Source organism: Prunus avium, chromosome 1, assembly GCF_965620075.1.
Source record: "Prunus avium chromosome 1, drPruAviu1.hap1.1, whole genome shotgun sequence".
In the NCBI taxonomy this organism is placed as follows: Eukaryota; Viridiplantae; Streptophyta; class Magnoliopsida; order Rosales; family Rosaceae; genus Prunus; species Prunus avium.
Genome location: NC_142284.1, coordinates 49520657 through 49544733, shown reverse-complemented (window position 1 = coordinate 49544733; position 24077 = coordinate 49520657). Strand labels below are relative to the sequence as shown.

The 24077-nt window shown below is 37.6% G+C and overlaps 5 protein-coding genes across 7 annotated transcripts; 1 reads left to right on the top strand and 4 right to left on the bottom strand.

The window, feature by feature from the left end:
* Nucleotides 1–1409: 1409 nt before the first annotated feature.
* LOG8 (Putative lysine decarboxylase family protein) lies at nucleotides 1410–4038 on the top strand. Of its 3 annotated transcripts, none has more exons than XM_021967658.2 (9): nucleotides 1410–1565; nucleotides 1673–1851; nucleotides 2101–2198; nucleotides 2354–2384; nucleotides 2687–2786; nucleotides 2925–2995; nucleotides 3083–3226; nucleotides 3359–3446; nucleotides 3740–4038. In XM_021967658.2, the coding sequence occupies exons 2-9, from the start codon at nucleotides 1738–1740 to the stop codon at nucleotides 3790–3792; spliced, it is 699 nt and encodes a 232-aa protein (XP_021823350.1). In that variant the 5' UTR covers nucleotides 1410–1565; nucleotides 1673–1737; the 3' UTR covers nucleotides 3793–4038. The 3 variants fall into 3 exon arrangements, with proteins under 3 accessions (XP_021823350.1, XP_088102866.1, XP_088102865.1); XM_088246740.1 differs by lacking the exon at nucleotides 3740–4038 and adding an exon at nucleotides 3596–3672; XM_088246739.1 differs by lacking the exon at nucleotides 3740–4038 and having other exon boundaries at nucleotides 3359–3609.
* A 1339-nt stretch (nucleotides 4039–5377) lies between these two features.
* On the bottom strand, nucleotides 5378–8781 carry LOC110765601 (magnesium transporter, putative (DUF803)). The gene is made up of 9 exons (XM_021968752.2): nucleotides 8470–8781; nucleotides 8112–8210; nucleotides 7781–7910; nucleotides 7582–7670; nucleotides 7337–7393; nucleotides 7197–7255; nucleotides 6560–6680; nucleotides 6279–6427; nucleotides 5378–5848 (listed from the first exon to the last, which is right to left on the bottom strand). Exons 1-9 carry the CDS (start codon nucleotides 8578–8580, stop codon nucleotides 5629–5631), a joined length of 1035 nt encoding a protein of 344 aa, XP_021824444.1. The 5' UTR covers nucleotides 8581–8781; the 3' UTR covers nucleotides 5378–5628.
* A 594-nt stretch (nucleotides 8782–9375) lies between these two features.
* Nucleotides 9376–11322, bottom strand: LOC110765493 (uncharacterized). Its single transcript, XM_088247494.1, has 6 exons — nucleotides 11194–11322; nucleotides 10818–11047; nucleotides 10479–10670; nucleotides 10249–10389; nucleotides 9906–10121; nucleotides 9376–9813 (listed from the first exon to the last, which is right to left on the bottom strand). The coding sequence occupies exons 2-6, from the start codon at nucleotides 11025–11027 to the stop codon at nucleotides 9574–9576; spliced, it is 999 nt and encodes a 332-aa protein (XP_088103620.1). The 5' UTR covers nucleotides 11028–11047; nucleotides 11194–11322; the 3' UTR covers nucleotides 9376–9573.
* An 8597-nt stretch (nucleotides 11323–19919) lies between these two features.
* On the bottom strand, nucleotides 19920–22734 carry LOC110764814 (proton pump-interactor 1-like). Its single transcript, XM_021967849.2, has 6 exons — nucleotides 21876–22734; nucleotides 21475–21698; nucleotides 21137–21328; nucleotides 20902–21042; nucleotides 20548–20802; nucleotides 19920–20454 (listed from the first exon to the last, which is right to left on the bottom strand). Exons 2-6 carry the CDS (start codon nucleotides 21682–21684, stop codon nucleotides 20254–20256), a joined length of 999 nt encoding a protein of 332 aa, XP_021823541.2. The 5' UTR covers nucleotides 21685–21698; nucleotides 21876–22734; the 3' UTR covers nucleotides 19920–20253.
* Nucleotides 22735–22883: 149 nt separating this feature from the next.
* On the bottom strand, nucleotides 22884–23766 carry LOC110764822 (ABC family ABC transporter, putative (DUF3511)). Its single transcript, XM_021967860.2, has one exon. It carries the CDS (start codon nucleotides 23551–23553, stop codon nucleotides 23194–23196), a length of 360 nt encoding a protein of 119 aa, XP_021823552.1. The 5' UTR covers nucleotides 23554–23766; the 3' UTR covers nucleotides 22884–23193.
* Between the last annotated feature and the right edge of the window lie 311 nt (nucleotides 23767–24077).

Sequence of the window (24077 nt, the reverse complement as noted above, 5' to 3'; positions counted from 1 at the left end):
GTTCTGCATCTGTTTCCGTTGTTATGTTGGAAGCAGGGGATTGAGAAGGAGGCGGTGATCGTTTTCTTCTAAAGCTACAAAGAGCTGTGATCATGGCAATGGTGGCAGCCATACCAGCAGCAAAAAATGATATCGAAAGCAACGGATGAATTAGCAGGTTTGTCTCATCCGCGGGAATTCTTCTTCCCATGAGGACTCAAACATCAAAAACAAAATTGGGAAACAGATTGAAATCTGCAAATGACAAATTCTTTACATGGTTTTGTTGGTCTCTTTTTCTTCTTCTTCTTCTTTTCTAGGGGCCCCCTTTGGTTTTGAACTTTGAGGTTCGAATTCAAAAGGGGTTCCTTGTTCCGCAATGTTGTTTACTTTGATGTTTCCTTCCCAAAAACAAAAAAATGGAGTTGGGAAACAGAAGTCATTTGGAAGATGCGAAACAGAATGCTTGAGTTTAGGAATTGAGAGGAAAGAAACAGCTGTAAGTCTTCCTAGTTTAGGTTCGGTTGGTTAAGGTTGTTCCACTTCTAATCCTAAAAATACATAGATAGCAAAGACAAACTCTATGCAAAACATCCAAATTTCCACCTCTCTTGTATGCAGCTGAGCCTCTGTGAATTGTCAATTTGTCATCTTATCCACAACAAAACTTTTCTTTAACAAATACTTTGCAACCTCCATCTCAACCTATATATCATCCCTCAAATACAATTAGGGAGACAATTTTGAGGTGTGTGTGACAACAAATTTCCATGGAAGCTTTGAATTTGTTTCCAATATATCCGATATTTTAAAGATAATTTAAAAGAACGTGCGAAGAGAGAAATAACTTTAAATTATGTACGTTGGAAAATGAAAGAAAAGAAAAAGGCTGTCGAAGTTCCTAATCAAATTCATTAGTGGAAGAAAAGAAAAAGGCTTTCAGTCACTAGTGGAAACAAAAAATGGCCCAAAATTAGTTCCTTACGAAAACCCGATTTTAGTATGGCCCAAAATTCAAACGGAATAAGAGATATCCAATCCAATGGCCTATGGACTGCGGAAATGCATACATAAACTAATCTACATGTTTAGTCACGTCGTTACAAAATATTGGTAAACAAGAAACACAAAACAGCAGATTGTCAAAATTGTTCTCCTATAAGGAAACGTTCAAGTGTTCTTATATAATTTAATTTTTTCAAAATGATTAACTTACCATAAACAAAAATATTACTATATACATAAGTCAAAGTCTAACAGTGGAAGTATAGCAATCCCAGCTGTGTGTTGAGTCTATACAAATCTGTCTTCTCTCAATTTCCATGAATAAAATACGATTATTTTGTTTGATTTGAGAGAGAAACAAAGAGATTATTTCATTTTTATTACTTTAATTAAAGTTTCACTATTCTTTATTCCCATATTTCCACAGAGCCGACAAACAGACGTCGGGTTAGAAAGGTAATGGAGCATGTGGGCTTCCCTTGCTTCACTCACCGGATATATAAAATCCATCAAGTTCTCGAATTTGATTGATTTATACCAATTTAGAATCAACCCAATTGTCTTTTTAAAGAACCCATCTCGTAAAGTCTCTCTTTCTCTCTCTTTTTCTATTGATTTTGCAAAAAGTTTTGGGCTTTAGCTGTTAAAGTAACAATTTACCATCTGTGTTTGGTTTGCTTTGGTTCAGTTCTTTTTCTCAAATGCTTTGGGATTGACTAGGAAATAATATATATAAAAAAGTAGCAATTGTGAATGGAAGAGAGCAACGCAAGGAGCAAGTTCAACAGGATTTGTGTGTTCTGTGGAAGCAACTCTGGCCGCAGAAAAGTATTCGGTGATGCTGCTCTTGAGTTGGGCAATGAACTGGTTTGTTTCTTTTCTTACACTCTTAAATCTTTCTTAGGTTGTGTTTGCTTTGTTTGGTAATAGGCCATTGGAATTATCTTGGGCTAATTTGTGCTCAGGAACACTAAAAGTATACGACTTTACACAGACTGATACGTTGAAATCAGTCTCTAATACATTGAACATACGATTTTGTCTTCTATGCTTAATTTTCCCTTAAAAAATGATCTGTAAATGACTTGTCTTCTACTTTGTTGGTGAATGTTACAGGTCAAGAGGAAGATAGATTTGGTGTATGGTGGGGGAAGTGTCGGGTTGATGGGTTTAATATCCCAGACAGTGTACGATGGAGGTTGCCATGTTCTTGGGTATAAATGAAAGTTGAAACCTTATGTGTTCTGAATTATAATATTATTTAGTCTTTTAATTCATAATCGTGTTCTATTCATTCAAGCTTCAAGCAAGGTGTTTGTTGATCACAATACTGTCACTTAATAAATTCTTACCTGTTTTTTACATGCAGGGTCATTCCAAAAGCTCTCATGCCTCTTGAGGTTTCTCTATTTATCCATATACTCATCTCCTCCTCCTAGCCTTCTACAGTCGATTCTTAAATTGAACTGCTCTTGATTGATTTATGCTGTTTTATTTTTGACTACCCGGATTTTTTTTTTTTCATCTTAAAAATACTCTTATGAAGCAGAACCAGTAAGAACAAAATTTCTTAAAATGCTTGATGTGATGTTTTCACAGTTTAAATGGATCATAGTGCTCATTCTTAGTGGATACAGGAAAGAAATTTGCTCATTGTTTTTCTCAGTTTTAGTGATCTTTTTTTAATGGATAACTTTGACAGATATCTGGTCCAACTGTTGGAGAAGTAAGAACAGTGACAGACATGCATGAGCGTAAGGCTTCTATGGCTCAAGAAGCTGATGCCTTTATTGCTCTTCCTGGTAATTACATGGCAAAATCCCCTTAATTTTTTTTTTTATAAATTACAAGGCAGTACCCTAAATACATTGTAACTTGGGGTTGCAATTCTTAAGTAAGTGAGTTGCTTGTGCTTAGTACAATATTATTTTTGGTTTTAGGAGGATATGGAACTATGGAAGAGCTGTTGGAGATAATAACATGGGCCCAACTTGGGATTCATATGAAGCCGGTAGCGTACCAATTCTCAATTTTGGAAATATATGATCAGCTCAGCTTCCTACCAATTCAGTTTGTAACTTCATATTACTCCATGTAGGTTGGTTTGCTTAATGTTGATGGGTACTATAATTCCTTGCTGGCACTATTTGACAATGGTGTTGAAGAAGGTTTCATCAAGCCATGTGCTCGGCATATAGTTGTCTCTGCTCCAACAGCCAAGGAACTTGTGGTGAAGATGGAGGTATACTAATAACCTTGCCTATTCTTTTCCTCCTGTTGTGAATGGGCTTGCTTGTTTTTAAACAGAAGAAATGTTTCTTGATATGGAAACAAAAAAAAAGCTTTAATAAATCCACAATGTGTACTTTGGCAGCAATACACTCCTTCCCATGAACATGTTGCTTCTCATGAAAGCTGGCAAATGGAGCAACTTGATTACTCTCAAGCCAAGAAAACGCAAGGTGAAGCTGTTATTGGTGATAGGTCTTTCACCTAAATTGATTCCTAATGTGATTCATTAACACTTTAGATGTGTGGAAGAATCTATTTATATGGGACCATGGACCTTTCCATTCTTATGTACTTTGTCCTTCCTTTAATTTAATTTCAGATCTTTTCATGGCATACTTTGGTTTGAGGTCGATTGAAACACTATTCCATGGTCATATTTAGTTGTTACCACTAGTTCAAGGGCGTACACAGAAATGGAAAGATTTTATTTACAGTTTTAATAGTACAGAATTTTCTGGTGCAGTGCCAGGGGAGATGGTCCTACGATACAGAGGCTTCATTGGATTAGGTAGATGACCGTATACAACTTTATATGTTGGGGAAGCTTTTGAGCTTAGGCATCCCAGAACTTTTGTTCTGAAGCTTGCACATTGTACCATCAGGAGCAATGTGCCCAAGAATGCTTCAGAGAAGATGCGTCATGTTCCATTTGGGGAATTTTTTAAAAAAAAAACAAAACTGCTTGTGAAATTAGCATGGAGGTTGAAACATATGTGATCAACTAAGTTCATATCAATATCTTTATTAAACCTATCCTTGCTGTTTCTGCATTTTGAGGTAACTTGGTGATTGTGATTCCTAATTTTGGTCACAAAGCACATGAATTATGACATTGACAAAGTGGAATTAAGTGCTCCTTATGACAAGATGGTTGAGTTGAGAATAATTGGTTTTGTCCTAAAGTTATTGGTTTCTGCTAGGACCCACAAAGATGTTCTTGACAGTGTTTACTTATTTGGTCTACAAGTCATTACATGAAGACTGAAGTATCGACTTCTTTTGGGAGAAAGGTTATCCAATCCGGGCCCCCTCCTCTCTTTCTCCGCCTTCCTCCCCTTGTTGTGTTTGGGTACATGGAATAGAATCATTCTGGATTCTAGTGTTTGTTAAATTTCATCTTTCTTTTCCTTTTTTCTTTTGTTGAAGACTGAAGAACTCAAAGGGAAAGGAGTGAACTTGCCTTTAGAGAGAAAAAACAGAGTAGTTGCAAACCAGCTTGTCTAAAATCTTGGGAAGCATATTGATCTGCCACTTTAGAAAAACCCAGTTCATATTTGTCACTTTTTAGATAGAAAAACCCAGTTCATATTTGCCATATATGCATATTGATATGCATATATGGAAGTACCAAACAAGCCACATGCATATTACTATGGAAACATCTTCTCTGTGATTAACTTTCCTACAAATAGGAAAACTGGACAGCTACAAAAGGTGGGTGACAAGACACTTGTGCCCTAACAAAGCACAATGTGCCCCATCATGGCTGTGATTAGGGTTTTGCATAATGGATCTTATCACCAGAGGTTGCTCAATCCAATCCAAGTCATGGTGGACCTCAAGCGTGGAGAGGTGTAGTTATGTCATGAACAAGAGGCTAAGCCAAAAATGGCTGTTTGTTGCTTGGAGTGGAGTGGGTGACTAGAGGTCGTCCCATGACGTGAATGCAGAGGTAATTAACTATTCACCTGGGTCCTAGCCAAGAGGGGTCCCTCCATAGCTTTTTCTCTGTAACCATTCTCGTGTCTTATTTTTGGCATTATTGTCCCTTCTGTTGTGGTCATATGTTCGTCAATTTATTTCTGACCCTTGCCCACTTTTTCTTATTTTTAAATACAATTATACAAGCAATGGTATAAATTATTCTAAATTGCGGAGAGAGATATTCAAACTTTGGTGCAATGGGATCGATTCACTGCTCTTGCTGACTTCTTTACTTGTAACTTTATTCGAATCAATTATAACGTTATTGACACTAAAAGATTGCTGACTTCTTTAGTTGTAACTTTATTTGAATCAATTATAACGTTATCGACATTAAAAGAACAGAAAATCATGTCCAAGAGAGGTGCACGGTTTTCAGGAGAACGAACAGTACGCAAGAAGCAATGAGATATAAGAATACTAAATCGAGAAAAAAGTTGGACATCAAAATGTTCACAAAATACTAGAGTACAAATTTTCCCTAAAAGGAATGATTTCAAAAACTTCATGCCCTCTGATGAAGTCTGTAAGCATACTCTACTATACACCAGATTTGCCTAAACCACCAGGAGTTGCTTCCCGTTACTTGCAAGTCTGCCGATATGAGAAATTTTGTGCTTATACAACAATCTCCCTGATTTAATCAAATCAAGCCTTTTCTTTAGACGAAGTTGGTATCAAATGATGCAGAGTTGCTGCCTGAATAACAGTGCTAGGGCTCGAATCCCTAGTGCGGATAGACCCGGATTTTCTCTGGCTGAAGTTCTTATCAACACCACTCTGGATAAAATGCCGTAAAGGCCGAGGAAGGTTTCGCACCAGCCGTGTCGAGCTCACAAGTAAAATCACGCCAATAATTATAAATAGCCTGCAGTACAGAAAAAAAAATGTAAATGTTTTATCGCAAGAAAAGACTTGTTATCAATTAAGCACTTCAAACACTGGAAATAATTGTTGTAAATTGAGAATAAGGACAGCTATATGAACTCTACGAAATATGGATGCATGCCAAGAGAAGAACAATATCAAATGGTAACTTTGGACCGCATACTTGCTACCCCATGACATCCAATAAGTTTGGACCACTTTGACCTCACGACATCAAAATGAAAACAGAAATCTAAAGAAAGTGCTAGTCAGGTTTCCTAAATGAAGAATGATAGCTGATGAATCATGGCACATACACCATACCTTAAAACTATTTGATTTAAGGACATCCTCAGGTCCAAAACTAAGATTTAGAGAGCTTTCTTTTATTAAAAATGATCCGTAAAATATAAGTCAGTATCTTAATTTACCATCCAAGCACAAGTGAAAGACGAGCGGTTGGCGCTGAAGGCAATCTTTCACCCAAAGCAAGCATTCCAGCAAGCACGCCAGTCACAATTGATGCCACAGCAGCACACGTAGACACCACAATTGCCCTCCCATGCTTTAACCCCCAAGTCTGTTCAAAAGGAATATCTCACTACCAACAACAATAACCAACTAAACTATAAATGCATTTCAAGTCGCCGACATTCAATTTACATGAACATGTGGATATGAAACTCTGAACTTAGTCAAACGTTTAACATACCTGGTAAAAAAACCCTGTACCACTACAACATATGCTGAATATCAGGCATATAGGAACCAGCATGCTGGGGAAACCTTGCTCCAGGAATACGAATCCCATCTTTGATATTACAGATGCCATCCTGCATTAAGATGTGCACATATCATTTTAAGTATGATTTGACAGCAGCAGCAGCTACATGATTTTACTAATAAAAGGTCCTCTGCTCTCTACACAATGAAATTAATTTTTCAGATGAAAAAAGGCATGTAAACATAAAGAAAGTATTTGCTTCAGATTCTTCTCCAAAAATAAAGTAACTGTTTCAGACAAGAACAGAATTAATTAATAGAATGTGAAAGTATGATGCCTTTTGCCTACTGTAACATAAAGTACACATCACTGAATTGATATGCTAAACACATTATTGACTTGTATTATCATGCACATCTCTAACTCGTACAATCTGCCAAATACAACGCAATGTTACCCTGTCAGTGTTGACACGGGCAACTATTAAAACTCAACCTCGTGCACATGCACACGCGCACATACAGACACACACAATTTGTAATAATTTTCATCCTAAAACTGAAAGATGAGAGAGATGAACCTATCTGTTAAGGAGTAAATTAACTTATACTAGAGCGAATCATACCCAAACAAAATGCCAGATTCCAAGCCGTATATAATTTCTTCAACAACATCATATTCCATCTGTACCACAAGCAGATGTGAATGGGTGGAGGGCACCATACTCAAACACTATAGATATATCAAAAGCATAAATCAATTTACCAACTCCTGTTCTTTGCGTTGACGTCTGTAGATGCGTAGCCATCCATTCAGTAGTACCTATTCAAAGGAGTGCATAAATACAAGTATCCAACTATATCTGGATTATCATAAGCATTATATAGACACATTCCCTTGACTAACAATATAAAATCTAGCAATGCTGGTTTCTAGTAACATGAACAGTCTGGGAACAACACTCATAGTTGTGCTTAAACATCAAATGATGCATAGTATAAGGTACCTACAAACAAGATGGCGACTACAATTGCCAACCATGGTAGATGGAAAATAGATATAGCAGAAGCCTTTTGCTCCTCACCTCCGGCACCAACTCCTGCAAATACAGAATCTCGCTCAAATTATAAACACTAAAATAGAAAAATACACGATCAATTCTCTGTGAGGGCGATTTAACTTTCATGTATTTTGAAGAACTTACATTACCTATAGTGCCAATGCCTGCTAAGGTAATCCCCATCCAGTCAACAGCATTCATAATTTCCTTCAGATAAAAATGGGAAAAGATTGAAAGAATGGCAAGTCCACACCCAGAAACGGGTTGTATGACAGAAACCTGGGAAAAGGCATATAATGGCCCAACATCAAATTTAATCACCAATTGAAATTACTTTAGCACAAACTGTAAATGTCAAAATTAGTCCCAAAAAATTGAAAGAACAAACGGGTAAACAAATTGAATGTTAATGAAAATGAAAATGTGAGGAACAAAATTTAAAAAAAAAAAAAAAAAGGAGCTTGGAGTTGAGGCACTTACAGGAGCAAGAGATAATGCTCTCAACATGAGCAAGGCTCCAAATATATCCATCAGAAAACCTATCAACCAAGCTCTGTTCAAAGCATACGCCCTGATCACCTACAAACACACACGCATGAGCCCACGCCATTAGTAATTCGTTCAATGCCTTATCATGCAACCCAGAAATTGGGTTACAAGGAAATTAAACAAAAGCCCTGGAATTGGACCCAATTCAATTCCATAAATTCAAAACACAGAGTCTGTGTATCTGTGTCTGATAATTGGGATTTGAATAACAATCGAAGAATCAAAGACGAAAATGAATTAAAGTAATAACAGAAATGCAGAAAGGGCAAAAGGGTAAAAAGAGGAGTACCTTGAGCTTGAAAGAGAGAGGAGGAAGAATGACGGTGCCCTTCTTCTGAAGAATTTTTCCGATATTGTTTCCGGCCGTCGCCGCCAGCGTTAGAAAGATCGACTCCCACATGATCCCTCTCTCTCAAAAATTAAAAATTTTCAAACAAAAAACAAAAAAGTTGAAATCTTGATTATTGGGGAACAAAAAAGGCTGTTGCTTTCTGCGTGCTTGGGGTTTGTTGCTCGCGGCCTCACGTTACTCTGTTGGTTTGGGTGCGCTGACATTAAAAAAGATATTTACTTTTGGGACATAACAGCAAAACAGCTCTGGCAAACGCCAAGGCGTAAAGAATTAATTACATATGCGCGCGGAGATCTTGATTTCAGTACTAAATACCATACTAAAGCTACATGTCGTTTGAAGCATGATGGAAAAAAACCTTTATTTCACTCATATTTTGTTTTAATGATACACAGTATGTATGTCATCATTTTCTATTTAAACCCCACACTTTTCTTTGTTCATCCTAATACTTAAATTAATAAGCTCTTAAATTTTATTATTATGTAAAAAGATAAAAAAGTTCATTCAACTTCTCTTCACAAACACATTTGACAACAATGTTTTTATCACTTTAAGTAATGTGAGGTTGACGAGAACTTAGAGTGGTAAGGGGCAATATAGCGGGGTGTCGGGTGTGAGGTTGATGATTTTTTTTTTCTTTATTATTATTTTTTTTAATGGGTGTGTATTTAGGAGTAATTCAGGAAGATATTGGGGTTTTCTTAGAAATTGTGAAAATTTTAATTAGAAGTTGGAGTGAACTTAGAATATGGGGTGAATAAAAAGAAGTGCGAGGTTCCTCATCTTCGAATCTCCCTTTTTGTTGATAAGAGAAAAAAACATAATTTTAAATACCTTTAGAATAATTTTACATTGCAAAATTACATTAAATGCATTTAGAGCATAATCTCTAAACGTAGAAGTCGAATCGAATCCCTTACGATCACATTGTAGTTTGGTATTTGGTGGGTGGAGTTCCTCGTCTTGAGATAAGGACTTGTCAACTACCAAGTGGCAAAGTCTTGTTCTCATTAACGTTTAACACACCAAATAAACTCATCATGTCTCATCACTCAGTATGTTTTCTCTGTTTTTTTCTTTTTGGTCAAAAAGTTGTTTTCTCTGTTTGAGAATGCATTGGTGGTGTGCTTCACCTTTCCTCTGATCCATCGATTGTAGTTTTTGCTGCAAGGACTCTATATCTTTCTCAATGACCTTCAGTTCTTTCTCAGCTTGCTTAATTTTTTGCCGCACAGCCAATAGTAATTCAGTTAATCCATCTATCTCCTTACCAGTTTTCTGCAAATATTTATAACAGCAAATAATCAGCAAGGTAAAGAAAACAATTCAAACTCCCCTACTAACTGATGAGTTAGAATTTTGTGTGTTACTTTGATTTGTTCCAGTAAGGACTTTTTTGAACCCAAAAAATCCCAAATCTTTCCCTTGGCAGCAGCTTTGGCATCAGCAATAAGTTCATCCCATTGCCTTAGCAATAAAACTGCCAAACTCTCCCTTCGCCATTTAAGTTGGTGGATTTGTCTTAGGTGGTATTGAACTATTTTTCTCGGAGTTGTATGATATAGTCTCTGAAGCAACCACCAACTCTGTTTCAACAGTCCAAAAGGAAAAAAAAAAAAAAAAAAAATTCCAAAGAATAAGAAAACATACAGCCTACAGGGTATAATAAATGACTAACTCTAAGCAAACTTAATCTTTAATGTTTAATCTTACACTTTTAGAAAGCACATAATATTCATTTTCCAATGAGGAAAATGAGCCAACACCCTCCTTTGGGCTCACATTGATTTGTTTTAGAAGCTGTTTTTCCTCAGCCAAACTGTTGGTTCCATGTCCCATCCGGAAATTCAATTTCTGAATCCATGTCCACATTTCTAACAAACTCAAAAAGGCTAAGTGAAAAAGAAATTAAATAATCAAGAAACAATCAGAAAACAACGTACATGTTTAGATATCTCTTCTCCTGGCAAGCAGGGCTTAATTGGTTTTCCTTGGTGAGCTTTGTTTGCGAAACCAAGCAGAAATAGTTGCAATATTTTCATTTTCTTCCTCTCCCGGGCCAAGAAGTATCCGAGTTCCGTTTCATGCCAATTCAAGTTTTCCAACCGAGGAAGAAGGGTAGAGTTCCGATCACACTGTTGACATAGTTTTTCATAAAGATGTGGCAATTTTCATTCATGATCATGTTTGTTTGATAATTGAAGTTGAGACTAGCACAGCAGCTAAGAATTAGGAAATGCAGTCACATATATTCATGCAGATTGCAGACCATTTTAACATACCACCCTTTGCGCTATGCCCTCAGTCAGCTCAAGTTTATCTTGCCTGGTCTTTGCAAGCAGCTTCTCAGCCTCTTCAATTCTGGCTTTCAAATTTAGCTCTTCATCAGCAGCATCCTTTATAAGCCCGGAAACTTCTTGCAACCGATTGTTGTCTCCTGCGCTTTCAAGTACCGGAGCCATTTGTGTAGAATTAGCTTCCAATTCCTCCATGTAGTGTTGGCTAGCTTTGCCTGATGTTCATACAAAAGGTATAACTGAAACACATTATACACTAATGGGATGCAAAAAAATTGTGGGTTTTTGCAAAATATTTATAGAAGACTATGTGCTTCCAAAAAGGAAGAAAGAAAAGGATATGAAACAATTTGGTTGTTACCTTTAATGTGCAGACCAGATATTCAGGTACTGCAAATGAATGAGACAATTTGACTGGGAATTTTAGAAGTCTGACTTAGTATGCAGATGCTGATATGAGGATATGAACTGTGCGCTATATATATTCATCCAAATCCACTTGCACCCCACGCAAAGTAAGTAAGTCAACTCAACTGATTCCAAAACCCTTATTATAGAATTCCTATTCAATAAATTCTTTTTCTTGGGGTGGCATTATCAAAGCTGAGAAAATGGACGTGGCATTAGAAAATATGCAATTTGGTGTGAGCATCTGAGCATAATTCAAGTATAAGTTTTCTAAAAAGAAAAAACGGATATGTTCTCTTGCTTCCAAGTGCAAACAGAGTTTTTGTTTTTGTTTTTAGGGGAACATTAAAAACCAAAAACCTCCTAGATAGATATAGTTTTGCTTTGTCAGAGAAAAGACGGGTCTATCTGCAATAGAGATTCAAGCAAGGGCGGAACTACCAAGGGATTGTATTGGGCTTCTTTTTTTTTTTTTTTTTTGTCTGAACCACGAGGTGGTCCTGGATGGGCCCCAACTATGGGTGGCACCTTTAAGCCTTAACCACAATCCAGACTAATCCATGCTCACACCGGGTGATTGTATTGGGCTTTAGCTTGGTGATGAGTTCTACTCTTAATGTATAAATAAATAAATAAATAAAAAAGCAGTACAATTAAATATTAGCCCACTACCTCATAGCCACACCCACACATAGTAGGGGTGGGCGAGATCCGATCTGGTTTCCACCTCACATTGGAATTGAAACTGGTACTATTCAATCGGTGTAGTTCGGTTCAATTTTGGTGAAATTTTTTTTTGAAACCGGCCAGTCCAATTTAAACCAATTCTAGTGCAGTTTTAGGTTTTTTTCAATTTCAATTCTATATTAGAACATCATTAAATCAATAGTACCAAGCTCTTAAATCGTTAGTCAACTTACACTAAGGTGTTACCTCACCTTTATTTCTCAAGTTTTTTTTTTTTTTAATCTTTACTCATTTGTTGTTTGTTTGCTAAATAATTGGCTCCATTTTTTTTTTAATGAACATTGGCTCCAATTTTTAGTTCTACTGATTTATGTTTTTTTTTGTCTGGTTGTACTTATTTGTGTTAATGTTTGGAAAAATAATTTCTAAATTTAATTAGTTTATAGGCCTCGTTCGCGTTTAGTTATGTTGTTTTCAAACTTTAGCCCCCTACCAAAAAAAAATCTAGACAATTTGAACTATTATATATTATATTATAGAAGAAGCCAAGAAAAAAAAATTAGCCATGCCCTAAATAAATTTATGGTTCTGCCATTGGATTTAAGCCTAGTATTTGTTGAAGAATATAAAGACCCACATCGAAAAACACATAAGAAAGAATTGGTCACTTGGTCGCTCTCTCGTTACACGAGGAGAGCCGTACGTCAAATATTAGGGTTTAGGTTTTTCACGTTTAGCCGTCATCCCTTCCTCGGCCTAACCACGCTCGTTTTCATCCATGTTACGTTCAGCCGCCATCATCGCCCTCCTTGCCTTGACAACGTCGAGTCACTTTTCTTCCAGGTTGAGTCGTTGCCGTTTTTCTTCCACATCGAGTCGATGCCATCACTCCTCTCTTCGACTCTGGGGTGCTGGTCTCCTTGTTGTCTCTCTCAGATCCTGGGCGTTGGTTTCGTCGTTCTCTTTCTCCTCGGTGCATCAGCGTCAATGGTGGTTGCCTTGGCATTAGTGGTGCGCACAGTCCGATCTGGTTCGATTTTATTCTCAAACCACAGTTGAGCCAATAAGAAAATAACCGTCTGGTTTAGTTCGGATTAGCCTAAAACCATAATGAAAATCAAACCAATCCAAACCACTTGTAATCGGTTTGGTTAGGATTGGTTCGGCCAGTTTGTGCCTAACACAAAACCATGCATTTTCAACCTGCTCTTACTTTATAATGCTAACATTTTGCCATTATATCATTCCATCAAAGGCTAACACAACAACATTCCATTTAATCAAAGTTTATCCAGTTTTCAGCATGCATCTAAGTTCACAATTTCCATCAAAACAAACATTCTAAAGTTCATAAGAAATTAATACAGGATGATCAAACTAAGAAATGAAAGGTTGCCCAAAATACAAGTTCATAATTTCCATTTAATCAAAGGCTGCCCAGTTTTTAGCATGTCCCCATTTTGCACATAAAAGCAGTTTCAATCAACACAAATTTTAGGATACAAGATGATCAAAATAAGAATGAATAAGAAAATTACCATAATTGCAAGGTTGGGCATTAATAGAGAATCAATCAGTGAAAATGTGCACAAGTGCATTAGCATTTGATATCCACATTTCTATATAAGAAATACACATAATCATATATTTAGCTTTAGCACAATAAAACTCACACGTTATAAGCAATTAATCGAGAAAAATAGATATACTAGACTCAATCGTTTCATAAAACTCCACCTCCTCAATGGTGGGCTCAACTTTTAAAGATATTGAAGTGGACTTCAACCAATTTTGTGTACAAATTAAAGCCTCAACCATAGCTGGACTCAAGGAACTGCGAAATGAGTTAATTGTTCTCTCTCCCTTGCTAAAAGTAGATTCTGAGGCAACTGTAGAGACTGGAATTGCAAGCACATATCTTGCAATGGCTACCAAAACTGGATATTTAGAAGCATTCACCCTCTACCAATTTCAAATATCAAACTATTTAATATCTTGTTTTGCAGCATTCAACAAATATCTATCTATCTCATAAGATAGAACCATTGCCTCTTTATCTTCTTGTCTCTTTTTTCCACTTTTCCTTCATAGCCTTTTTCCTATCACCTCCAAAGCTTGAGGAGTTAGAACTATCAATCACTATGTTGTTGCCAATACTTGAAGATGTAGTAGAACTACTACAACTTTGAGTTGGATTACTAACGAAACCTGCCTCGTACAACCCATAAAGTTTAAACAAAAGATCTCTCACGCCAACTGTCTTCTCGGCAACATAATCATCATCTTGCACATACAAATCAGAAATATGCATTGATAAATTGTCCAATTTATACCTAAGATCAAGAACTATCAACAAGAATTGGTTCACACTATCAAGTAATCCCCAATACTTATCATATTTCAATTTCATATTTTGAGCCATGTTAGATAGAAGAGGATTGCCTACTACACTTAATTCTGCCAATTCACAATCAATTGCAAATAAGTCATGAAAAGTAGTATGGGCTGTGGCATGCAAAGTGGCACTACACCTCAAAGTGAAGTCATAAAAACTTTTTAAAAACTTGACAAAGACAATAGCATTTGCCCAATCCTCCTCAACTGGTGGTGTATTCCCTCTACCAAAGTAGCTTTTAAAATGTCCATCCTCATCTTCCAACCTAAAAAAAGCCTTTTTAAATTTCAAAGCAGCTTCTAGCATAATGTAGGTGGAATTCTACCTAGTTGGCACATCCAAGACAACTAAGCCTTTACAATCAATCTTATCTTTTTCAATGCAAGATTTAAAAGTTTCTAATCTTTTGGGGGAAGATATTATATACATGACAGCATCACGAATACTCTTAACAGAATTATGTAACTCTTTCAAACCATTGGTTACAATGAGATTTACAATATGAGCACAACATCTCATATGTAAGTGGACGTCATTTAACAACAAATCTCCATTTGGCCAATCCTTCATCTCACTTTGCAAATAAGATACAACTTTATCATTTGCAAATGCATTATCTAGGGTAATTGTGAGTACCCTCTCTATACCCTAATCAATCAAACACTTCTCAATAAGTCTGCCAATTGTCCTACCCTTGTGATTTTGAATTACACAGAAATTCAACACACGCATATCCAACATCCAATCACCATCTAGGAAATGTGTAGTGAGAACCATATAGTTTATATTTTGGATAGAAGTCTATGTGTCAGTAGTAAGGTAGACTCTATATGCAGCTAACTTTGCTTTCAAAAGTTGCTTTTCATCATAGTAAAGTGTAAGCAAATCTCTAACAAGTGTTCTACGAGATGGCGGTATAAACCTAGGGCATGCAACACTACAAAAGTGATGAAACCCTTCTCCATCTATGAAACTAAATGGCAACTCATCAATAACAACCATCCTAAGACATGCTTTCCTAAATTCTTCCTTATTAAATCCCGTTGCCCCAAGAGCGGTAATACCTCCATATTGGTCCTTGGCAAAAGTTAGGACCTTTTGGTTTGAACCAGGCACCCTATATGGGTATTTTTGTGTGCATAAATTAGTAATATGAGTTCTGAAACTTGATGTCCCACAAGTTGCTGGATCATATTATAGTAAGCAGTTTTGTACTTGCATCTAACCCTAATAGGTTCAAAAGGATTACCAATTTGATATTGTTCTAAGTGATTCCACACCTCACTTGGTTTCCTAGCTGGTTTTCTCTTTTTTTGGGAAGGTGACAGTAGAAGTTGATTAGATGCACCAGTCTAAGCTTGAGAGGTCACAACCGTGGGTGCATATTCAGTCATGGGTGGTGGCTAATTAGAAGCAAAACCTTCTTCTACCCCCTGGTTTACCTCCATCTATATAATCAGACAAATTGAACATTAAATAAATTAGAAGAACTCACCATCGTTGGCACTGAGTTAGCTTCATCCATCGTTGGCACTGAGTTAGCTTCATCCATCGTTGGCACTGAGAGGAGCACGTTTGAATCAATGGAGGTTGAAGTGGGTTCAAATCAAATATGTGACGCCGAAGGTGGATGGAGGTTGAAGTGGGTTCGAATCATATTTGTGAGCACATTTGAATCAATGAATGAAGGTGCAATTTGTCTGCAACGATGGATGTGCGATGCCGACAAGGTTTCTGTGACGCAAACGCTGAGGGTGCGACGCGAAAGAGGTTTCTGCAACGCCGACGACATTTCTGCGATGTGAGAATGGATTTGATTGAAGTAGTGAAGGTTGTAGTGGTTCAAATCAATGGTGGCTTCTCTAGGATTCCAATGGGTTGAGTCAAGCTGCGTGTTCAAGAAAGAGGAGCCTCCAAGATAAGATGATATGTGAGTGAGGTTGGAGTCCGAAAATAAGTGGTTTTGAGTCCAATTCAATGCAGTTGGGTGTACACTAACACTTCTAATTAGCCACTCAACTATTGACACATGTAAATTTATATATATATTTAAATGGTTCAGTTCAGATTAGCACAGTTTTTCAAAGCTTAAAACTGCAGCTGAACCAATCCACTCCGGTTTGGTTCGGATTTTAAAACGGTTGACTTTTTTAAAGTCAAAATCGAACCAAACAGAAAAATACAGATTGATTCGGCCAGTTTGGTCGGATCAACTGAATTAATGCCCACCTCTACTTGGTATGGTGGTTTTGGTGGTTCTGCTCCTGTTATTGTGCTAACAGTCTCCAAGTCAACAACGATCATGGTGCAAGCTGCTTCGTGGGGGTCGGTGGTCACTGTGGAGGTGGCTTTCCTCATGCCCCCTTTGTCGTCCGTTTTGCGATCTCAAGCCTTACCTTCAGGAGAAAATTGTTGAAGAATATAAGTCTCACATCGGAAGCTTGACTAAATAAAATAAAGGCTTAATTGCTACAGTGCACCCTAAAACATTAGTCAATTCTCACTTTACCCCCTTAAAGTTAAAGTGACCCACTTTCCCCCTTGACCAAGGTTTGATGTTTCACATTTCCCCTTCCGTTAACTTCATCCAAAAGTTCGTTAAGTTTGATGACGTGGTAGGTTTTTTTTTTTTTTTGTAATTTTGTAATTTTGTGCACCTATGTTTTTTACTCACTAATTTGTGTGGGTAATGTGACAAAGTGGAGCCCATCTCCAGCATGGATTAAAAATTAATAAACATTAAATTTAAAACTTTAAAAAATTGAACTCTCTCTCTCTCTCTCTCTCTCTCTCTGTGCAGGGTGGGTTGCGATGGGGAAAATGGGCTAGAGGGGCATAGGTCGGGGAGAAGGGGAATAGGTATGGGGGTTGGGGTTTTGTGAGAGTGGGGTAGAAAAAACTAGAGGGAGGGGGCGATGGGTCTCAATGGGGAAAATGGGGAGTATAGAAGAAATCAGGGGAGTTGTAAGAAATTGGTGGGGGTGGGGCGAGGTGGGGCACTGGGGGGGGGAGGCGGTGGGTTTCTGGGTTCTGCGCAGGGAGGGGGTGGGTTGCAGGTTGCGGGGGGAGGGGAGGAATAGGTTTCTGGGTTCTGCACAAGGAGGGGTGGGTTGCGGGTGGGGGGGCAATGGTTTGTAGGTTCTGCATAGGAAGAGGGGTGAGGTGCAGGTGGGGGGGAGGGGGGGGGGGGGATGTGGGGTTCTGGTGGGTGGGGGGGTTACAAGGACAAAGAAGGAATGGGTGGATTTGGTGCAACTAGGGGAGAAGGGATAGGTAGGGTTTTTTTTTTTTCTTTCTAAAATCTATTTTATTTTCAATTTTTGTATTTAAAATTTTTTTTTAATCCATACTGGAGGTGGGCTCCACTTTGCCACATTACCCACTCAAATTTGAGTAAATGACCTAGGTGCACAAAATTACTAAAACACCCCTGCCACATCATCAAACTTAATGGACTTTTGGATGGAATTGACGGTAGAGGGTAATGTGGAATATCAAACCTTGGTCAATGGGGCAAAGTGGGTCACTTTAACTTTAGGGGGATAAAGTGAGAATTGATCAATGTTTCAGGGTGCACTATAGCAATTAAGCCTAAAATAAAATATATAATGAATGGTTCCACTACTAATATCACCAAGACCTTTTGTGATAAAATCCCACACCTAGTAGGCTTTGTAGGTGGTTAAGTTGGGGACAATATTGGTATTGCTAATAGTGGGCCCCTGGCCCGTCTCTTTGAAATTTAACTCTGAGTTGATTGACTGGGCCTAAATTGGGCCTTTACCCAATATGTGGTCTTTACATGTTAGGCTTGAATGTTTACCCCTACCCCTATCCATTACCCAATACATGGTGTTCATGTGTTGGGATTAAATAATTGACTCCGATATGGATTTGGCTCCACGTGTGGCCCACTATATGGTGATCCCACATGAGGGGGCGGGTTGAAGAATACAAGTTCCACATTGGAAACTTGACTAAATAAAATACAATATATAATGAATGGTTCCATTACTAATATCACCGAGGCCTTTTGTGATAAAACCACATACCTACTGGGCTTTGTAGGTGGTTAAGTTGGGAATAATATCGGTGTTGTTAGTAGTGGGCCGCTAGCCTGTCTCTCTGAAATCTAACAAAGACGGCCGCTATCCAAAGATTTGGTGTGGGTGGCTCTTCACCTAGGGTCTATAGCTTCGATCCTCATTTTCACAGTGTTGGGCTAGGTTTTTGACAACTAGGGTTGTTGGGTACCATCTTTTTACCCATCTTTACAGGTTTGGCTGGTTACTCTGCAATGGGAACTGCGAATTCAAGTGATGTTGGTGTCCTTCTTGACAAACCTATGAAGACTAGCCCAGTGGAGTCTTCTGGACGTCTTCCTTAATGTGTTCTTGGAGCATTCGTGGGCTTGGCATCCGACAAATGCTCTTATGCCTGATCCTCATGTTCAGGTTAAGTGGCTAGGCTAGTTTTGTTATTGGTGAGTGGTGTTTTCATCTTTCTCTCCTTAACTGATCTTTGATTCTCCGCCTGTCTCAAGGACTATGTTTTCATAGGAGGTTTCTTTGTTAGTGTTGAGATGATACGACATGCTTGGGGGCTTTTTTTATATTTATTTTCTTTCCTGGCCTGTTTGCAGTTAGTCTCTTCTTTGTGTTGCTCCTTACAAATTTCTCTTTTTTAATCACCAATTACTATTGGAGGTGGCTGGAGATGGTGTGCTTAGTGGCGTATTGTGCTCTCTGTTGAATGTTCTCATTGTCTTGTGGTTGTGCAAAAGAGTATGATTTCATAGCAGGACTCTTTTGACAATTGGATTGTGTTGTAGTGTTCTCGTCGGAGGTCTTTACGTCGAAGGTGTATGTGTTAGTTTGCTGTTTTATTTTATCTTGCTCTAACATTGGTCCTACGTGACTATTTCAGACTCTCTTGTTAGTCTATGACATGTGTGGCACTCTTTCCTATCCTGAGATTTGTCCCTCATGAAGGTTTTAACAAGGCCATTATTTTATGTCGTTCTATGTACGCTACTTTGATTCTATGAATGAATTCCATTTCTAACAAAATAAATAAATAAAGACCTACATCGGAAAACTTGACAAAATAAATATACTTTTCTTGGTGGCATTGTCAAAGCCGAGAAAACGGACATGGCATTATAGAATAAGCAAAATTTGGTCTGAGCATAATTCAAGTAAAAGCTTTCTAAAAGGAAAAAAGGGATGCGTTCTCTTGCTTCTGAGTGCAAATAGAGTTGCAGTTTTTGGTTTTAGGGGGGAACACTAAAAACCAAAAAACTTCGTAGATATAGTTATTCAGGCAGCAACTCTGCATCATCTGAACAGTAAAGACGAAAATGAATGGAAGAATGAAGAAAGGCCACAAGAGTAAAAAGAGGAGTGCCTTGAACTTGAAATAGAGAGGATGAAGAATTTTGATTTCAGTAAATACCATAATAAAGCTACATGCCGTTTGAATAATAGTTATTCTACAATTGCGCAATATTGATGTTGAATCTTTTATTCAACTCATTTAAAAAACAAAAACAAAAACAAAAAAACTCTTTTTTTCTTTTAGAAATACACAAAAGAGATCTTAAATTCGAATCTCTCATGTTTATTGATACAAAAGAGAACACATAATTTTCAATACACTAGAATGATTTTACATTAATGCATATCAATAATTTGGATGTCCCGTGGTCCTACGAACACATAATAATTTTTCATAAAAAAGGTGAGCGGATTGGCATCTCCCTGTTGCTTTGACGAAAGAGCTAATTGCCATCACATTTTCTTCTTGTGGTAATGAATATGTGGTTTGGTATTTGGTGGGTGGAGTTCCTCAACTTGCAAGGACTTGCTGACTGACTGCCAAGTGGCCAAGTCTTGTTAAACACACCCAACTGTGTTTAACTAAACTAACTCATCATATCTCCTCACTCTGTTGTTTTTTCAGTTTGTGAATGCATTGGTGTGCTTCATCTTTCTTCTGATCAATCCATGGTAGTTTTTTCTGCAAGGTCTCTATATCTTTCTCAGCGACCTTCAATTCATTCTCAACTTGGTTAATTTTTGGCCGCACAGCCAACAGTAATTTAGTTAATCCATCTATCGCCTTACAAGTAACCTGCAAACATTATAACAGGAAAAAAAAAGAGTTATAATTTTGTGTGTAAAAACTCCCCTACTCTATTTGATGAGTTAGAATTTTGTGCGTTACTTTGATTTGTTCCAGTAAGGACTTTTTTGAACCCAAAGAATCCCAAATCTTTCCCTTGGCAATAGCATTGGCAGCAGCATTGGCATTAGCATTAGCATTCCCACTAGCATTAGCAATAGCTTCATCCCATTGCCCTTGCAATAGAACTGCCAAACTTTCCCTCTGCGATTTAAGTTGTTGGATTTGTCTTAGGCGGTATTGAACTATATTTCTCTGATTGGTCTGATACCATCTCTCGTAATGCCGCCACGAATACTGTTTCAATCGTCCAAAGGAAAAAAAAAAACCAAAGAATAAGAAAGCGTACAGGGTATAAATGGAAAACTCTAAGCAAACTTTAATGTTTAATCTTACATATTCAGGAAGCATATGATATTCCTCTTCAAGTGAGGAAAATAAACTAACACCCTCCTTCTGGCTCACATTGATCTGTTTCAGAAGCTGTTTTTCCTTAGCCAAACTTTTGGTTCCGTGTCCCATCCTAAAATTCAATTTCTGAACCCATGTCCACATTACCAACAAACTCAAAAAGGCTTAATGGTAAGAAAAAAATAAATAATCAAGAAACAATCAGAAAACAAATATATACACGTTTAGATATCTCTTCTCCTGGCAAGCAGGGCTGAATTGGTTTTCTTTGGTTAGCTTTGTCTGTGAAACGAAGCAGAAATAGTTGCAATATATTCATTTTCTCCCTCTCCAGGGTCAAGCAGTATTTGAGTCCCCTTCCATAACTAATCAAGCAGTCCAACCGAGGAAGAAGGGTACATCTCCGATCACACTGTTGACATAGTTTTCAAAAAGATGTTTCAGATTTTCATTCATGATCATGTTATTTGATAATTGAAGTTGAGACTACCACAGCAGCTAAGAATTAGGAAATCCAGTCACATATATTCGTGCATATTGCAGACCATTTTAACATACCATCCTTTGCGCTATGTCTTCAGCCAGCTCAAGCTTATCTTGCCTGATCTTTGCAAGCAGCTTCTCAGCCTCTTCAATTCTGGCTTTTAGATTTAGCTCTTCAGCAGCAACATCCTTTATAAGCCCACCAACTTCTTGCAACCGATTGTTGTCTCCTTCACTTTCAAGTACCGGAGCCATTTGCATACAATTAGCTTCCAATTCCTCCATACTGTTGGCCTTGCCTGATGTTCATACGAAAGGTTTAACTGAAACACATTATACACTAATGGGATGCATAAAACGGTGGGTTTTAGTAAGTTCTAGATGAAGTTGATTATCAACATATCAAAAAATTTATAAAAGCCTATGTCTTACGAAAAAGGAAGAAAGAAAAGGATATGAAACAATTTGGCTGTTACCTTCAATGTCCAGACCTGATATTCAGGTACTGCAAATGAATGAGACAATTTGACTGGGAATTTTTAGAAGTCTGACTTAGTATGCAGATGCTGATATAAAGATATGAACTGTGCTATATATACTCAGCCAAATCCACTTGCACCCCACGCAAAGTAAGTCAACTGCTTCCATAACCCTTATTAAAGAATTCCTGTTCTATAATTTACTTTTCTTGGGGTGGAATTGCCAATGCTGAGAAAAAAATGGGCATGGCATAAAAAATAAGCAATTTGGTCTGAGCATCCGAGCATAATTCAAGTAAAAGTTATCCCAAAAAAAACAGGATACGTTCTCTTGCTTCCAAGTGCAAATAGAATTTGCAGTCTTTGGTTTTAGGGGAACATTAAAAACCAAAAAACTTCGTAGACATAGTTTTGCTTTGTCTGGGTGAAATGATTTAACTAACGTCTAATTCAAAAAATTCAGATTATGTTTCCAACTCTGTTATTTAACCATGGGGTTTTGGTGCTGTTGAAAACAAACAAAAAATATGGAAGGGCAGAGCAGTTCTTCCACCAATGTTGCCCCATATATTTATGGTAATGGAAATTACAAGCACATGGGTTGCTAGAAATTCCTTAAAATTTGGCATAGCTTCTTACAACATTCCAGCCAATTATAAGCTTCCCTCTGTTCCCCATTCACTGCCTAGCTAGTTCATAAAACCATCTCAACCTATTGACACCAAAGATTATGAACAGCCATGAATGACTTTGGTGTAGTGATCACACAAGACTGTTGTTTACAATGCTGATACATAGGTGTGATATGAAGAACCATTTCAGTTTACCAATTTGGGGGAAGATAAAGTTCGATTAAGATACATGATATTGGTGACCAAATCTATTTACAAGAAAATGATGAATAGGTGAAGATTTCTAACACTATGAGATGAGTGAGCGCATCCACGCCAGAGCACCTCTTAGATTACAGAGTGCAAATTAAAGCTTACAAAAAAAGCTGCAATATGAAAAGGAAAGGAAATTTTTTGAAGATCAATAGAGAATCAAACTCCATATCTAATTCAGTGAGCACAACCTTCAAGCTCAGAGGTTTGAATGAAACCGGCATGAATTCTTATGAAAGGAGATAACTTGATTCAAAACCAGTGACAGTACTTTGCCCAATTTACAATTCAGTCTATTTGCAACAACCCAATTCTTGTTTTTTTTTTTTTTTTTAACTATCACAACCATAACTCCATAAGACACAAAATTCAAGACTTGCTCTCAAGACTTATTTATAGAGTAAAACTAAACATTACCCACCAAATCCCAATCACCACCATCCATAAACCACTTGGGTGCACTTATCTTTAAGCCACCTGAAGCTTTTCCTGAAGGAGCCCTTCATCTTGCCCTCCACAGAATACATTTTGTAGCTAGCAACCCTCTTCTTCCTCTGCAACTCAGGGTCCATGAGACCCCAATTAGACTTTGAGGACGACCCAGAAGTGCTTTTTCCCTTCTTCAACTTGAAGTCCCTGTTATTGTTATTAGCCATCTGGGTTTGTGCATAGGAAACACTGTAGCTCCTGAGCTCATAGGAAGTGGGTGGTCTTGGAGGTCCGTAGTAGTTTTCCATCTGCATCGTCCTACTGGCAGTACCATATGACTTTGATCTGCCGTAGTCTTCCATGGGATTTTGGCAGAGAGTTTAGAACCGTTTGAAGGGTTTGTTTTGCAGGGCCAACTGATCTTGACAGACGAAGAAAACAAATGAGGAGTAGAGAGGTGTGGGTCCAACAAAGAAGAGAAATTGCTCAATTTGCTCAGGCTTGTGTGGTTTTGTTTTGAAGGCAGCAAGGCTGACCTGACCTTATGAGTGATTCTAGATGGCGTGTTTCGTGGGGAATCATGTTGTCTACGAAAGATTAATTTATCAATAAAAATACAATTTTAGGTCTTCATAAACTATAAAGGATGCACTTTTGCTCTTGAGCCCACAAAGGGTCTTTTTTTTTTTTGTGAGAAAAACCATTCTATCAGTCCAACGGTTGTGTTCAAGTTTGAATGTGTCTTGCTAGGAAGTAATTTCAAATTTGTATCGTGAGTTCCACTTTACATTCAAAAGGTAATTATCAAAGCCGTCATCAAAGAAGATACAAGCATGCACGTGAGGTCATAGGTCCTTAGCAACACTTTTGTCCCATGGGTTATCAA

Excerpts from the sequence above, each read along its gene's own strand:
- LOG8 (XM_088246740.1), top strand. The coding sequence starts at position 1,738 with ATGGAAGAGAGCAACGCAAGGAGCAAGTTCAACAGGATTTGTGTGTTC. Across the intron at positions 2,199-2,353 it reads GGAGGTTGCCATGTTCTTGG|GGTCATTCCAAAAGCTCTCA; the intron begins GTATAAATGAAA and ends TTTTACATGCAG. Across the intron at positions 3,227-3,358 it reads AACTTGTGGTGAAGATGGAG|CAATACACTCCTTCCCATGA; the intron begins GTATACTAATAA and ends GTACTTTGGCAG.
- LOC110765601 (XM_021968752.2), bottom strand. The coding sequence starts at position 8,580 with ATGTGGGAGTCGATCTTTCTAACGCTGGCGGCGACGGCCGGAAACAAT. Across the intron at positions 8,211-8,469 it reads CTCTCTCTTTCAAGCTCAAG|GTGATCAGGGCGTATGCTTT; the intron begins GTACTCCTCTTT and ends GTGTGTTTGTAG. Across the intron at positions 6,428-6,559 it reads GTACAGGGTTTTTTTACCAG|ACTTGGGGGTTAAAGCATGG; the intron begins GTATGTTAAACG and ends CCTTTTGAACAG.
- LOC110765493 (XM_088247494.1), bottom strand. The coding sequence starts at position 11,027 with ATGGAGGAATTGGAAGCTAATTCTACACAAATGGCTCCGGTACTTGAA. Across the intron at positions 10,390-10,478 it reads GAGAAGAGATATCTAAACAT|AAATTGAATTTCCGGATGGG; the intron begins GTACGTTGTTTT and ends ACATGGATTCAG. Across the intron at positions 10,122-10,248 it reads ATTATGTGCTTTCTAAAAGT|AGTTGGTGGTTGCTTCAGAG; the intron begins GTAAGATTAAAC and ends CTGTTGAAACAG.
- LOC110764814 (XM_021967849.2), bottom strand. The coding sequence starts at position 21,684 with ATGGAGGAATTGGAAGCTAATTGTATGCAAATGGCTCCGGTACTTGAA. Across the intron at positions 21,043-21,136 it reads GAGAAGAGATATCTAAACGT|AAATTGAATTTTAGGATGGG; the intron begins GTATATATTTGT and ends ACATGGGTTCAG. Across the intron at positions 20,455-20,547 it reads CCTTACTGGAACAAATCAAA|GTTACTTGTAAGGCGATAGA; the intron begins GTAACGCACAAA and ends TAATGTTTGCAG.
- LOC110764822 (XM_021967860.2), bottom strand. The coding sequence starts at position 23,553 with ATGGAAGACTACGGCAGATCAAAGTCATATGGTACTGCCAGTAGGACG.